Source organism: Neophocaena asiaeorientalis, unplaced genomic scaffold (genome assembly GCF_003031525.2).
Source record: "Neophocaena asiaeorientalis asiaeorientalis breed wild unplaced genomic scaffold, Neophocaena_asiaeorientalis_V1.1 scaffold424, whole genome shotgun sequence".
Taxonomy (NCBI): domain Eukaryota; kingdom Metazoa; phylum Chordata; class Mammalia; order Artiodactyla; family Phocoenidae; genus Neophocaena; species Neophocaena asiaeorientalis.
The window spans coordinates 56,106-70,668 of record NW_020174430.1 but is presented as its reverse complement, the minus strand read 5'-3'; the positions used below and the strand labels follow the sequence as shown (position 1 = coordinate 70,668).

Genomic DNA, 14,563 nt, shown 5'->3' with positions numbered 1-14,563 from the left:
ACTAGACAAAAGAAAGGCAACTGGCTGGAAAACCAACTTAACTCAGAGGACAAGCTAAGAAAGGGTCATTCTCCCCACGGGAAAAATGAAATGATATCTAAACCTGACAGCATGCATGTCCAGACACAGATGTCCTATAACTGGCTATTTCCACACACGCCTTAGGGTTTGGGTGGCCTTGCTGGGGGCCCTGCTGACAGAATCCTTACTTAACGATCTTTTTCATGTCCCTGACTTCAGGGGCTGAACTGTTAATACTGTACTTCCTTACAAAAATATCTGTTCTTCTCCCAAATAGTTTTAATTTAAAAGATACAAGTAACTGTAAACTTTGATGAGGCAAAGGGACAGAAAATTAATTTAAAATTATGGTAAGGGGCTTCCCTGGTGGCGCAGTGATTGGGAGTCCGCCTGCCGATGCAGGGGACACGGGTTCGTGCCCCGGTCCGGGAAGATCCCACATGCCGCGGAGCGGCTGGGCCCGTGAGCCATGGCCTCTGAGCCTGTGCGTCCGGAGCCTGTGCTCCGCAGCGGGAGAGGCCACAACAGTGAGAGGCCCGTGTACCGCAAAAAAAAATATAAATAAATAAAATAAAATAATAAAATAAAATTATGGTAAGGTGTCGAGAAAAAATACTACTTTCCTAAACAACGCCCGACTTTCCCACACACTCCTTTACCTCTTTGACCACAGTGTGCCAGTGCTGATGATTCTCGCACACCTCCATCCGCTCCTTGTGGAAAAACTGGCACTTTTCTGGAACTAGCAGAACGTCACTTACAAACTCGCCCACTGGAAAAGAGAAGCTTTGTCAGAAGCAAATCTGATCATGATTCAAGGTGAAAAGAACCCTGACTGCAGGTTACCGTGACGGTCACACAGTCACGGGCAGACAGGAGCAGTCTCTAATGCGTATACGCTGATGTGCACCTCATCTTCCGAAGCCAACTGGACGTTTCAGCTCCAGGCCAGCAGCCACAAGAGCTCAACACTCTGTTACAACCGCAAAGCCCAGGACTTCCTCACTCCTTCCTGACCTCAATCCCTTAACTTCTGGAGCAGGGCTACGGCACCCTACGGGGGAAACGGGAAGAGAACTCCCGTGCATGACCTCAAACACACACAGCTACTCCCCACCACCTCTGGCTTCACATGGACAACATTCCTAGCCTCTTACTTCTATTTCTGCCCACATCAGTTCTAATAACAAAACGCCCAGGAAACTAAGACTGGGTGTTCTCCTAAAGAACAGGTGAATCTTACTTTCGCCCTTTGTGGACCTACAGACACCTAGCTCTAAGACAAACCACCACTGCGATAACTGATGCAGGTACAAATCATCAGTGGAGTGTTAATTAGGAAGGGGAACACGTGTCTTTGCAGTGGGAAGGGCTGGCAGACACTACTTTAACTGGACAAGCTGACTTAAGTGATGTTCTAAGAACAGATCACCTACACAGTCTTTCTGCCAAAATATGTCATTTGACTCTAATCATACAAAACAATATGACAAATTCAAATTCAGAGATAGTGCTAAGCAAATGACCTAGACTCTTAAAAGATATTATTGTCATAAAATATTCAGGGACCTCCCTGTGGTCCAGTGGTTAAGACTGCACTTCCAGTGCAGGGGGCACGGGTTCAATCCCTAGTCAGGGACCTAAGATCCCGCATGCCGCCAAAAAAATAAAGTAATATAAAATAAATAAAAGATTCAAAAGAAAAAGCTGAGGAAATGCCTAGATTAAATATAATGTATGACCCTTTTTAAAAGGGAGCTGTAAAGGACATTATTTGAACATTTAGGACAATTGTCCCATGTGTGAGCGCTGTATCACAGTCATACAGGAGAATGCCCTCGCTCTTAAGAAAAGCAAGCTGAAAACTACTTGGAGGTGAACTATCTTAGTGTCCCAACTCACTTTCAGATGGCCTAACAATGAAAAGTAAGTAAGACACACACAATGCACACAGTGAGATAGATAAGGCAAAACTGGGAAACACAGGTAACAGGTATGGAGTACTGTATAGTACTACTGCATTTTTTATAGGTCTGAAACCTTTCAAAAATAAAAAGCTGGGGGAAAAATACACATAGCTGCTTAGAAAATAGAGTCCTTATCTCTTAGAAATACATGCTGAAGTATTTACAGGAAAATAAAAACGGTATCTGTGACTTATTTCCGAATAATGAGGGGTAGGTCGGATTGGCTACAGACAGGGTGAGTGGTTCGTGAACCGTTACACAGCACATGAGGGTTAATGCGATAATCTTCTCTGTGTTTGGATATGTTTGTAACTTCCATAATAAAAAGCTAAAAACGTAATCACTGGCTCATCACCCAGAGAACCTGGTTCAATAGGTCTAATTCGGGACTCAGTGATCTGCACTGAACAAGCATCCCAGGCGCTTCTGATGCATCACCAACATGCTCTACTGAGGGTCCGAGTGCAAGAAAACCAAGGTGGTACTTACCTCAGGAGAGACGCAATAGGTAGGGGAGGGAAAAGGAAACAGGCAGGCTAACCTCTGAGGTTTAAAAAAAAAAAAAGGAGAAGGAAAGTCTAATAAGAAAGTAATCTGGCCTAAGAAAGGTCTTAGGGGGAATTCCCTGGCAGTCCAGTGGTTAGGACTCGGCGCTCTCACTGCTGGGGCCTGGGTTCAGTCCCTGGTTGGGGAACTAAGATCCCCCAAGCCAAGCGGGGAAAAAAAAAAAGGTCTTAAGACTTGAACTAGCAGGAAGTCTATATGCAGACCCGCTCCCCACCCTCATTGCAGCTCAGGCCTCGGTCTCTGGGCCTGAGAAGTCTGTCCTTCCGCTGCCCATGCGGAGGCAAAGGGCAGCCCCTGATCTGCTGTGAGGGGGAGATGTGCTCCCGCCATCACAGGCAGCCACCGCACATCAAAACAGCCTTCCGCGGGGCAGTGAGGTTTCACTCTGCCATTAGCACAGGGACTTCAGGGACCAGATAGCTCAGTTCGACACTAATGCAGGAGCACAATGGTTAGTTAGACACGGTGCTGCCCTCGAGGGCCCCAAAGGGAGATAGAAACAAGCTTTACCCATCAACCAGGCTTAAAATCGAAGCTTAAAAAGCAAAGCCCAGGGGTAAACTAGGATTCGCCTCCATCAGGAGAAGCACCCCGATACTCAGTCTAAGTACAAATCACTGAAATTCTGGCATCCAACCACCAGCTCACACTGTGGATGGTGACTGTATGGACTAAGCAATCTTTATATATATATATTTTTTTCTTTTTGTTTTGTCCGCACCTCCTGGCTTAAGGGATCTCAGTTCCCCAACCAGGGATTGAACCTGGGCCTCAGCAGTGAAAGCCCATAATCCTAACCACTAGGCCACCAGGGAACTCCCTATGTTTGTTAATTTACGACAAAAAAGCAACAAAAAGTACACTTAAGAGGCAATGTGTACAGGGCTAAATGCCAGTGTTTAATCTCAGCACCACTGCTACTAGCAGAGAGGTCTTGGGCGAGTTACTCAAACTTTCTGTGCCTCAGTTTCTTTATCTTGCTGCTGTGAGGCCAGATGTAATATGTACAACACGGGAAAAGCTTAGAGCAGAATCTGGTACACAGTAAGCACTAAGAATTATTTAAGTATTAGCTCTAACTACTGATGTTAATGCTGTTAGTTTCAAGTCCCAAGTAACTAGTTTTATACAAATCAAACTATACAACCACAGTTATCAAGAACTCTATAGTCAGCCAACAGTTCATATCCTTTAATTTGTAAAACCTCAATTTTATATGTACAACTGCAACATCAGAGAAAAAGTTTAGACAGCAATTTCACTACTATATATATTCTATAGAAACAATAACCAAACTGGGTTTTAAAAATATAGTGGAGTACGACATATCGTTTCATCTTAGTTAAAAATGCATTAACTAAATCTGCTTATATTACACCTTAGATAAACCCCAAAATGATATAAAGTAAAAAAGCAAGTTATAAAAGGTCAAGTGCAGTATGACACCATTAATGTCAGCTTTAAAACACAAAAACAAATTGTTTATAGACACATTCGTATGTAGCAAAAGTATAAAAACAGGCATGGGAATGATCCACCCTGACAGTGGAGCAGCAGTGATCTCCAAGGGTAGGGAGGGAGGGAGGGAAGGGATGTAAGGATGGGACTCTGGGACATTTGATCCCTTAATTAAAAAATAAGATGGAGATTAAGCAAATATGGCAAGCCCGCACACAGCAGCAACAAAGACCCAAAGCGGCACCCCCCCGAAAAAAAAAAAAAAAAAAAAAAAAAAAAAAAGCAAATATGGCAAAACGGGGAAGGACTTAAATCAGGACAGTGAGTATATGACTATCATATTACGTTTTATTTTTTCAGTATGCTTGAAATATCTCAAAATGAAATTAAGTTTAAAATTAAAAAATTTTTAATGCAAGAAATTTAATAATTAACTCCATGCTAAACTGTAAGATTAAACGCCATCAATCTTCTGCTATGGAATCATGACTAAATTGATCTATCTGACCTCTGAAAACCAGAAAAGAACTAATGCCACTGATTTAAAACAGAATAGCACTCCTTGATTCAACAATTCCAATTCTAAAACCGTACTCTTAGGAAGTAATTAAGAAAGTGAACAAAGATATTCATTACAGAATTTTTAATATCAAAAAACCGGAACCAGGGCTTCCCTGGTGGTGCAGTGGTTAAGAATCCGTCTGCCAATGCAGGGGACATGGATTCAAGCCCTGGTCCGGGAAGATCCCACATGCCGCGGAGCAACTAAGCCCGTGCGCTACAACTACTGAGTCTGCGCTCTAGAGCCCGTGAACCACAACTACTGAAGCCTGTGCGTCTAGCGCCCATGCTCTGCAACAAGAGAAGCCACCACAATGAGAAGCCCGCTCGCCACAACTACAGAAAGGATGCTTGCAGCAACGAAGACTCAACACAGCCAAAAATAAAATAAATAAATTTATTAAAAAAAAAAAAATGGAACCAACCTAAATGTTCCTCAATAGGGAATTAGTTAAATAATGGTACTTAATGGAATACCATGGGGTTATAAGAAACATGGTTAAATATCTGTATATAACATGGAAACATTTCCATTTCCACGACGGTTTAACAATTTTAACAATCATTAAACAAATAAGCAAAGGAATAAACACACCCGATATCCCTAACCTCTCCTTAAGCCTGGTTAACTCCTTAAGGCTAAATCTGTTTAAAAAGACAGACTCAAAAGATGTATGCATCCCTAAGAGTGGTACATAATAGATGTTCAATAAATGTCAATTTTTAAAAAAAGCACTAAACAGGAAAGCATATTTAGCATGATTCAATTTAGGGGGAAAAAAAAAAAGCATTTAAAAGCACACACATTTCCATGTGTATCCAAAGAAAAAAAAGTCGTCTATACACCAAAATGTTAATATGGTTAATGGAGCGCAGAAACTGGAAAGGATTGTTTTTGCTTTCCTTTTTCCCAATTTCTTTTATTTAAAACAAAACCAAAACCTTTTTAAACATGTAAATTAAGAGAGGAACACATTTCAATCCCAGCATCAGCTCTGTCATTTCACTGCTACTTTTTGCCTTTGATACAAATAATTATCAGAAACTTCTAGGAAAAAGACTGACCTAAGCAAATCAGTATTACTCTGTTTTACAGAATAACAATGAAGATGGTTTGGTCTCACTTTAAAAGTTTATCTGGGCTTCCCTGGTGGCGCAGTGGTTGAGAGTCCGCCTGCCGATGCAGGGGACACGGGTTCGTGCCCCGGTCCGGGAGGATCCCACATGCCGCGGAGCGGCTGGGTCCGTGAGCCATGGCCGCTGGGCCTGCGCGTCCGGAGCCTGTGCTCCGCAACGGGAGGGGCCGCAGCAGTGAGAGGCCCGCGTACCGAAAAAAAAAAAAAAAAGTTTATCTAAGGTTGTAACAATTCTCAATTTAACCCGGTGGAGTACAATAGACAGTGCCCACAATTCCCTAAGTCACTGGAAACCTATATTGTTTTTGCTATTCAAGGCAATATGTTGGTCAATGAACACGGCAATTTAGCAAAATCTAAACCATAGGCTTTCATTTAAGCTGCATTTATGATTTATCTTCAGTCTCCACTCATTCCCCGTGATACTGTTTTTCTTTCATACCACCTCCCACCAGCAGGGTCATGGCAGCCATCAGGTCTTAGAGCTTTTTCAGAGTTCATAACATTCCTTTCAAAGTTAACAATGGCTGCTCACCCTCTTGGGGAAGCCCCTCGATACCAACACTCATATGTATAAATAAACCTACTGCAAAAGTACTCTGCGGTTGGGACTTCCCTGGCGGTCCAGTGGTTAGGACTCTGCTCTCACTGCCGAGGGCCCAGTTTCCATCCATGGTCGAGGAAATAAAAGCCCACAAGCCGCACAGTGCAGCCAAAAAAAAAAGTACTCTCTGGTTGCAAACAGGAAGACCATGTCATTTACGGGGCCCTTGGAAGCTGTAAGCAGCGGGGCGAAAGCCTGCTGTAATGAGAGAAAACCAAGAAAATTAACCTGACCACCCAACAATGTGAGTTTTTGAGAGGTCTGGTAGCCACCCTTAGCAGATGTCTTGGAGGTAAATAGGGCTCTGAGAAGTTAAAGAGCCTGAACAATCGTCATGAACAGAAACATACACCTTGCACAAGGGCCCACAGTGGGAACAGGGTGAACTGCTGATGGGCTGTCAGGAATTCAAAGGCAGAAGATGACTTGCGGACAGACACCTGCAGTGGACAAGTAAGCTCCAAGCTCACTCCGGGCCCCACCTCAAAGCTTCTGAGAGCAAGACCATTCCTGGCAGTCTTCACCACAGTAATATTCCCATCCAAATCTCCTTCCAGAAATTAGCAACAACAGAAACAGTTATGGGCTCACAAAGCTCTCTTCTTTTGATGCAGGAGCCAATCTATATACAAATGTCAGAGATGACTAACTCCTTCCCCCCAGATACCAGCAGCTTCGCTTCTTCACAGTTCACCAACTCTATCCCACTCAGATCATCCTAATTATTTAGATAAAATCTTATGGATAAACAGGCAATTCATAATAATGTAAGATATAAGATTCAGTTTGAGAGGCAAGGTTGAAGTATGACTTCTCACCAAATATACTGAATATCAGTGAAAAGAGTCACACTGGTGGGTGGTCAAGCATGCTCTCAAAATAGGGCAGAACTGAGTGACAGGTGCACAGATGTCTACAGACAGTGAGACACCAGGCCTGATGCCAACACTACCCGTTACCTAAATTCATTCTCAAACAGCCTTCAAGAGTGCTAATCAAGACACGTCCTTCCCCTAAAGCTAGCAAAACAATGGCAAACAAAAACAGTGTCTGAGAACATCCATAACGCCCCTGAACAACCAAATCAATTAATACGGGTACCCAACCAATTAGATAGAGCCTGTTTTCCCATCTCTTTGCCCTTTGGCCTGCCTGTGCTTTGGGTTTGCTGGGCAGTAATATCTTAAAGGGGGTTTCAGGGCTGAAGCTAATCACACTATGGCCATCTCTTTACTGCAACACATGGTATTCACCTTAACATGTATAAAAGGACTCACTGTGGTTATTTCTGGTGAATAAAATATATAGGATGCTTGCTTTTTACTGGATTAATTTTTAGTAGTTTGTATGTTAAAAGAATTGTGTATGGTTGTGTAACTCAGTGAATATACTATAAACCATTCAATAGTACACTTTAAAATGGATGAATTATACAGTATGTAAAATATATCTCAATAAATCTGTTTTTAAGAAGCAGAGAGACTGATTATTTACAGGGAATACTGAGCAAATAAATAAATATACTGAGGATAATGGGATTGGAGGTATCGATATGAGCTCACTGCTTTTAATATCCACATGTATAGAAATATAGATTTATATGTGCATGAATATGTGTATATAAATGTATTTCACAGGTCTGTCTGCTGAGTGGGCCTAGAAGCAATAACATAATAGCAGTAAGCACAGCTAATACCCAGATTTTGGTTCCTAAATACCATTCCCCACTAAATAAAACCATTTCTTCTTGGAGAAATGGCTGACTCCAAGGGTGGGGCAGGGAACACAGGATGAGCCTGGAGCATCTTTTTGTACCAGAAAGTAAGGAAGCTTTCAGAGAATAATAGGGACATAGCAAAAAGACACAGGAGTCAGCATGAAGGGGGACCCACTGGACAAATCTGGACAGTGAGTCCATAATGAAATGAATAAATGAATGCAGACACCATCTTAGCCAGGTGATAAAAGTTATCACCGGTCATGAAACAAAGTGACATCATGCAATTCCTAAGAGGATTCAGAGAGAAGAACACTTCTATGACAGTGCCCTCAAAAACACACAAATCAAAATGATCGTAAGACAGACCCAAACTGCATTCTACAAAGTCACTGGCCTGTACTCTAAACACCAAAGTTAAGAAAGACAAGGAGGGGGCTTCCCTGGTGGCGCAGTGGTTGAGAGTCCGCCTGCCGATGCAGGGGACGCGGGTTCGTGCCCCGGTCTGGGAAGATCCCACATGCTGCAGAGCGGCTAGGCCCGTGAGCCATGGCCGCTGAGCCTGCGCGTCTGGAGCCTGTGCTCCGCAACGAGAGAGGCCACAGCAGTGAGAGGCCCGCGTACCACAAAAAAAAAAAAAACAAAAAAAGAAAGACAAGGAAAGGCTACAGAGAGAACTAAGTGCAACACTGAAACAATGAATTAGATCCTGGTGTTGTTGGAACAGGTGAAACTTGAACAGGGTCTGTAGATTAGATAGTATATCAATGATAATTTCCTGATTTTGACGGCTGTACTATAGTTACATAGCAGAATGTCCTTGTTTATAAAAAATATACATGGAAGTATTAAGGGATAAAAGGATACCATGTCTACAACTTAAATGATTTAAAACAAAAACAAAACCTGCGGGGAGATACAAGTGGTAAGATTAATTTTACCGTATTAATCAAATGTTAACAGTTGGAAAATCTGAGGAAAGGATTTAATGGAAGCTCTTTGTACTATTTTTGCAACCATTCTATAAACTTGAAATTATTTTAAAACTGTTATTATTTTTATTTTATTTTTTCCTATTTTTGGCCATGCCGCATGGCATGTGGGATCTTAGTTTCCTGACCAGGGATCGAACCCATGCCCCCTGCAATGGAAGCACGGCATCTTAGCCACCAGACCGCCAGGGAAGTCCCGTATTATCTTTAAGTTAAAAAGGCAAAAGTAACCCTGAAAGACTAGAACCAAAAGGCTTTCTAAGGAGCCTATGGTAAAAAGAAAGTGGTGCTGATAATTAACCAGTGCCTGGGGACTCTAAAGGGGTGGGGACGGGGACGGAGAGACATTACAATCTTCTGCTTCTCAAATGATTACAAGGAATTGGCAGTACTTTCTTCCTAACCTCCCTTAAACTCCAGCCACCTGGTCCCCTACTAGCTTAGGCTCAGGCAACTGTTTTACTTATTTAAAAATACCAACAGGTAAGCTCTCCTTCCTGGTTAAGAAGTTGTCCAAATGGATGCTGCTGTAAACACAATAACTGTCTGAATTGTGTAAACACAATAACTTCAGTAACACTGAAGACTGTATTATGCATTATTCAGTGACCACAATGCAAAGAAGGTATTGAATGGTTTATGGTCAAATTGTTTTATGCATCTAGTTAATGACAATATCATGCATCGTCTGGTTCTCTGGCACTGAAAAACTCAAACTAACATTTAGAAAAGAACATTTTCGCTGTGCACCAGCTATGGCAGTGGTCTTGCAATCAACAGACAGCATCCTAGTTCCAGGCACCGTCTTGACTGCGGGGACAGAGAAGACTAAAGCCGTGACCTTCCTCCAAGGTGCTCAGAGTGTAGCTGGAGAAAGACACATCAACAGACCGGCATCGTGCAGGGTGATGGGGCACGGGCGGCAACAAAGAGGAGCTGAGAAACCTGGACGTCAAGACAGAAATTAGAGCAGCAGGAAAGGCTTCCTTTAAAGGAGGTGTCCCTGAGATGAGTGTGAAAAGGAGAACTCGCCAAGCAAAGAGAGTACATAAAGTCACTCCAGTGGGAGCTAGACTGCACGTGGCAGGAGCCACGAGGTGGACGTGCTGTGGTGGGAGCATGGAGCAGGGGTGGGGAGGATGAAGCAGGGGTTGGGGGCACGGAGCAGAGCTAAGCAAGGGCCACACCATGCAGTTTCCAAACTGTGCTAAGGGCGCTTACACCTGGTCTTTTAGGTGAAGAAGAGCTAGAGCTACTGAAGGGTTTTATGTGCAGGAGAGACAGTTCAGTCTTCATTTTGGATCAGGGAGGGCAATGGACTGAACAGAACTGAGAAACGCGCAGAAGCGGTTCTCACAGTCCAGGCAGGAAATGATAAAAGACTGAGCTAGAGCAGGGGACTCGGATGGACCAGCCGGAGGTTCCCAAAGTTTCCCCAGTCACGGTACTCTGGGTGACCCAGGAATTTTTTCACAGCACCCCCCAGGCCAAAAGGGTGCCGAAAAGTTAAGTAGTCAGGGCGACAACTTAGTAAAAAGCACCTGTGTCTGACACCTTGTGCCTGCTGGGCACTGCACAGCTTCTCCTGCACGGCGGTAAACTCAGCACCATCACCCCCATTCCTTCAGCAATTCTGGTGCAATGCTGGCTTTTCCTCACAGAAACCACTAAGAAGCAGCCTCACAAAGACATGAGGTCATCGAAAGGAACGGGATGAGCTGATGCTGAAACCGTGAACGCCTCCAGCTAGCTCACAATGTCTGACATGCTTTCCCTGAAAATCAAAAATATCCCTAGTGCCCTGGGGTGCCTTTGTGCACCGTTTGGGAACCATGGTTATAAGCCATTCTTAAGAGGTAAAAATCAGGCTGCCCTGAGAACTGGCTGGGTGTGGGGAGATACAGGTCTCCCAGATCTCCAGCTCAGAGTCCTGGGTGGGTAGTGGAGCCAACAAGTGACAAAGAACAGGCAGGATTGGGAAGACCAGGCCACAAAGCCTCTGGTAATGACCGTGCAAAAGGAAGAAAATGATAGCTAGGTACTATCTATCGCGTATGAATATTCAAGGGTACTCTCTTAAGTTTGAGAATTTTACACAGAATGAATGAAACCCCATACTCAGAGATTTCTTACAGCCAAAGGGAATGAAAGAACATCTTTAAACCACACCACACAAAACCATTCACAAGCCTCACACTACTGCATGGGGCTCAGTTTTAAGTAAATGGTGTTAAGCACACACCTGTCCTCTTTTCCCCCGTACTCAATACTTTTAAAACAAAGTAACTGCTACGGTAAATACTGTTATTCAGCTGCTGCCTCTTCCTGTTACTTTGCTACCTGTGAGAAGGAGAAAGCAATGAGTTCCATGTCAGGAAAAGTTTTTTGTTGTTGTTGTTTTTAAATAAATTTATTTATTTATTTTTGGCTGCGTTGGGTCTTCGTTGCTGCGCGCGGCCTTTCTCTAGTTGTGGCGAGCGGGGGCTACTCTTCGTTGTGGTGCTCAGGCTTCTCATTGCAGTTGCTTCTCTTGTTGCGGAGCACGGGCTCTAGGCCCACGGGCTTCAGTAGTTGTGGCTCGCGGGCTCTAGAGCGCAGGCTCAGCAGTTGTGGCGCACGGGCTTAGTTGCTCCGCGGCATGTGGGATCTTCCCAGACCAGGGCTCGAACCCGTGTCCCCTGCATTGGCAGGCGGATTCTTAACCACTGCACCACCAGGGAAGTCCCAGAAAGATTTTAATGAAGGAGGGAGGGGAACAGGTTAAGTTAGTGGTTAAAATTAAATACATCCGCAGAGCTAGCCAGGCTATGTTAGTGCTCTATGTATGTCAGTCCTATCGCGGATCATCTAAAATTGATCGTTTTGCCCTTTTAAGTTGCCACGACCAAATCTGTTCCTGAGTCAGTCAGGCAACAGACGCATGAACGTAACTTAGATGTGTCAACGCTCAGTGGTCAGGATGAGCACGTTCACTAAAAGGGCATTTGGAGCAGCGACTCTACTTCTGGGTAATAAAATGTTATGGCTGCACTTGAGTTAGGTCTGACTGCTAACAGAAACACACAGAGTCATAAACACCCTTATCAGCTGACGCTTCAGTCAGGCAGGTGGCACAGGGCCTGGCCGACGCAGCCCTGACTATCTACAGGCAGCTACGACTCACTTCCTCGGCTTCTGAAAACTGCCACAGGTTTGGTCTGGCTAACAATACAGGATTTCGGTGCTTGCAAAATGTGTGTAGGGCAAAGAAAGGGGAACGAAAGACCACCCCTCGGCTGCTTCGGTACTACTGATCCCAGGACTATCAACAGTAATTTCAAACTCTCGGTGTGAACGAAGCTGGGCCGCTCTGAGCGCAGCACGCTCACTCAGGGGTGTGGAAGAGGCTCATCCTGAAAAAGCAGAGGACGCCCACGACGGGAGAGGTGGCGTTAGTGACCATCAGACTTATCGACACCAGAAAGCCCTGAGTATTCCAAAGACAGCCCCCCAGTACATTCCTGCAGCCCTTGGCTTCTTGACAGATGGCGACATCTCACTGTGAGCCAGAAGATGAAATGTAAAACCGGGGACCCCGCGTTCTTGAGAGGTAACCCAGAGGTGCTCCAGGACGCTCACCGAGACACTTGAAGGGGATCACGATGTGAGTCTTGCACTGCTTCTTGTCCCTCCGGCACCAGTTGTCCACGCTGACTGCCTGGTTTGCCTCCATCACATTTGTGATCTGTAGTTCTGGATACATCTGCAAGGGAAGAGGAAACACACACAGTAGACTGACTTTGTCCGTAAAAGATGAACGCTCGCTGGTGAGCCAGGACGAGTGTCTGCGTGCTCAGCTTTCCCGTCATCCTGTGTAAAGCTGAAGTCCCCTCTGCTGCCTGGTTCCAACGGAACTAATCAAGCAAAGAGATACTGTAACTGTTAGCTTTCTTTTGACAGGTAGATTTTGGACCACTTCTGACACATTCTCTTTGAAAAAAGACCTACACAAGCAGCAAGCGTTCAGCCCCAAACAAGTCTATTAGGTATCAAGTCCACTTGTAGGGTGTGTGTAAATAGCTGAGTTCAAAAACTAAAACATTTAAGAGACAAGTCTATGGAAGTGTGTGTTAATGAAATTATAGAATAATATTCCAACCCTGACCCCAAAGGCTAGTTTTGGTAAGAAATTAAAACATCTCATACACTTTTCTACGTCAAGCATTGACCCAAAAAGTCTGTTGAATCAGACATGAGATAATCCCTTATGATACTGGTGGCTTCTACCAGCAAGTGCAAAACACAAGCACACACGTGACACTGGGCTTGTTTCACAACTTCCCATAACATGTGGGAAGCCAAGGGAACCAGGCTGCACTTCTAAGGCCCTGCCAAGCTTCTGCAGTATTCCGTCCAGAAAGGACAGAGAGCTCCCAGCACACCCAGGCCAAGTGCACACTCAGAACAGAAGCCTGCTGCCCCCATCATCACCAGCCTGGTCTTAGGTCAAAACAGCAGAATGACAGAGCACCTATTTCTAAAGCAAACAGGTTCAAACGTGACCCAGAAACGTTTAAGTTTCTGGCAGCACGCTTACCTCCTGACAGTACTGGAGAACTTCCTCCTTTGTTCCGAAGCAGCTCCGAGTGCCTGTCGGGTCAGGTTCCCACTCCCCAGTCTGAATGTTCACGTGCATATTTAGCTTTCCACAGAACATTGCAATCTGAGGCTCAGCAACAGCAAACCCTGTTCCAGCGTTGGCTGCGAGGGCCTGTCGAAGGGAAAAGAAATTCCAGGTTCACTCCCAAGAGGTGGCATGGAGGGAGAGTCACTTAGCGGTTTGTGACAGTAGAATGGACCTTTTAAAAAATCTTCATTACTTACTATTTTTTCTTCATAAACAAATCCTTTTCCCAGGAACTAAGCCAGAATAAAAAATGACCTTTGGACATATATAATCAGAGAGAAATGTGCGTGGGAACTGTAACCACCACTCCCCGTCTAGATACTTCTGACTTGGGAACCCATAATCCACCTGCAGTCCCCTCTAATACAAGCAAACCCACTTTCCATTCCTTAATACACCAAAACACAAAAGTATAGAACGGCGAGAGTTCCAGCAATTTTACTCAATTCACTTACATGACACCATTTTACTGAGCAACTACTATTTTTGCACAGCAACGCGCTAAATGCTCAGGACACAAGGCTGAGCAAAAGGTTACGGCCCCTGCCCTCTTGGGGTTTATGGTCTAGTTCAAGAGTCAATTCTCACACAGAAAGATTCCCAGATGTCTTACGAAGGAAAAGAACATAGAGCTGAAGGAGCATACAAAACAAAAAGGGAATGTGACTTAGGCTTGGGTAGGAGGTGATGGGGAAGCTTCCTGAACTGTGACACTGGAGTGGCTTTGGCCATCCCCGTTGGGGGAGAATGTAGACTGTGAGTCTGTGGAGGGTCCAAGGGCTGTGACACTGGAGTGGCTTTGGCCATCCCCATTGGGGGAGAATGTAGACTGTGAGTCTGTGGAGGGTCCAAGGAAAGGGTGGGTGGCACACAT

The 14,563-nt window shown here is 44.5% G+C and overlaps 1 protein-coding gene across 6 annotated transcripts in view; it reads right to left on the bottom strand.

Moving 5' to 3' along the window:
• Window positions 1-13,769, bottom strand: part of APLP2 (amyloid beta precursor like protein 2) — a 36,142-nt gene extending 22,373 nt beyond the window's left edge. For 5 of the 6 annotated variants that reach the window (XM_024756846.1, XM_024756847.1, XM_024756848.1 and 2 more), the window contains exons 1-3: window positions 13,600-13,769; window positions 12,642-12,765; window positions 681-793 (exon numbers count right to left, since the gene is read on the bottom strand). In XM_024756846.1, coding sequence (XP_024612614.1) covers window positions 681-793; window positions 12,642-12,765; window positions 13,600-13,719 — 357 coding nt within the window. In that variant the 5' untranslated portion in view covers window positions 13,720-13,769. The remainder of the gene's footprint in view (window positions 1-680; window positions 794-12,641; window positions 12,766-13,599) is intronic. The other variant, XM_024756851.1, reaches the window with a different exon arrangement.
• Window positions 13,770-14,563: the final 794 nt, after the last annotated feature.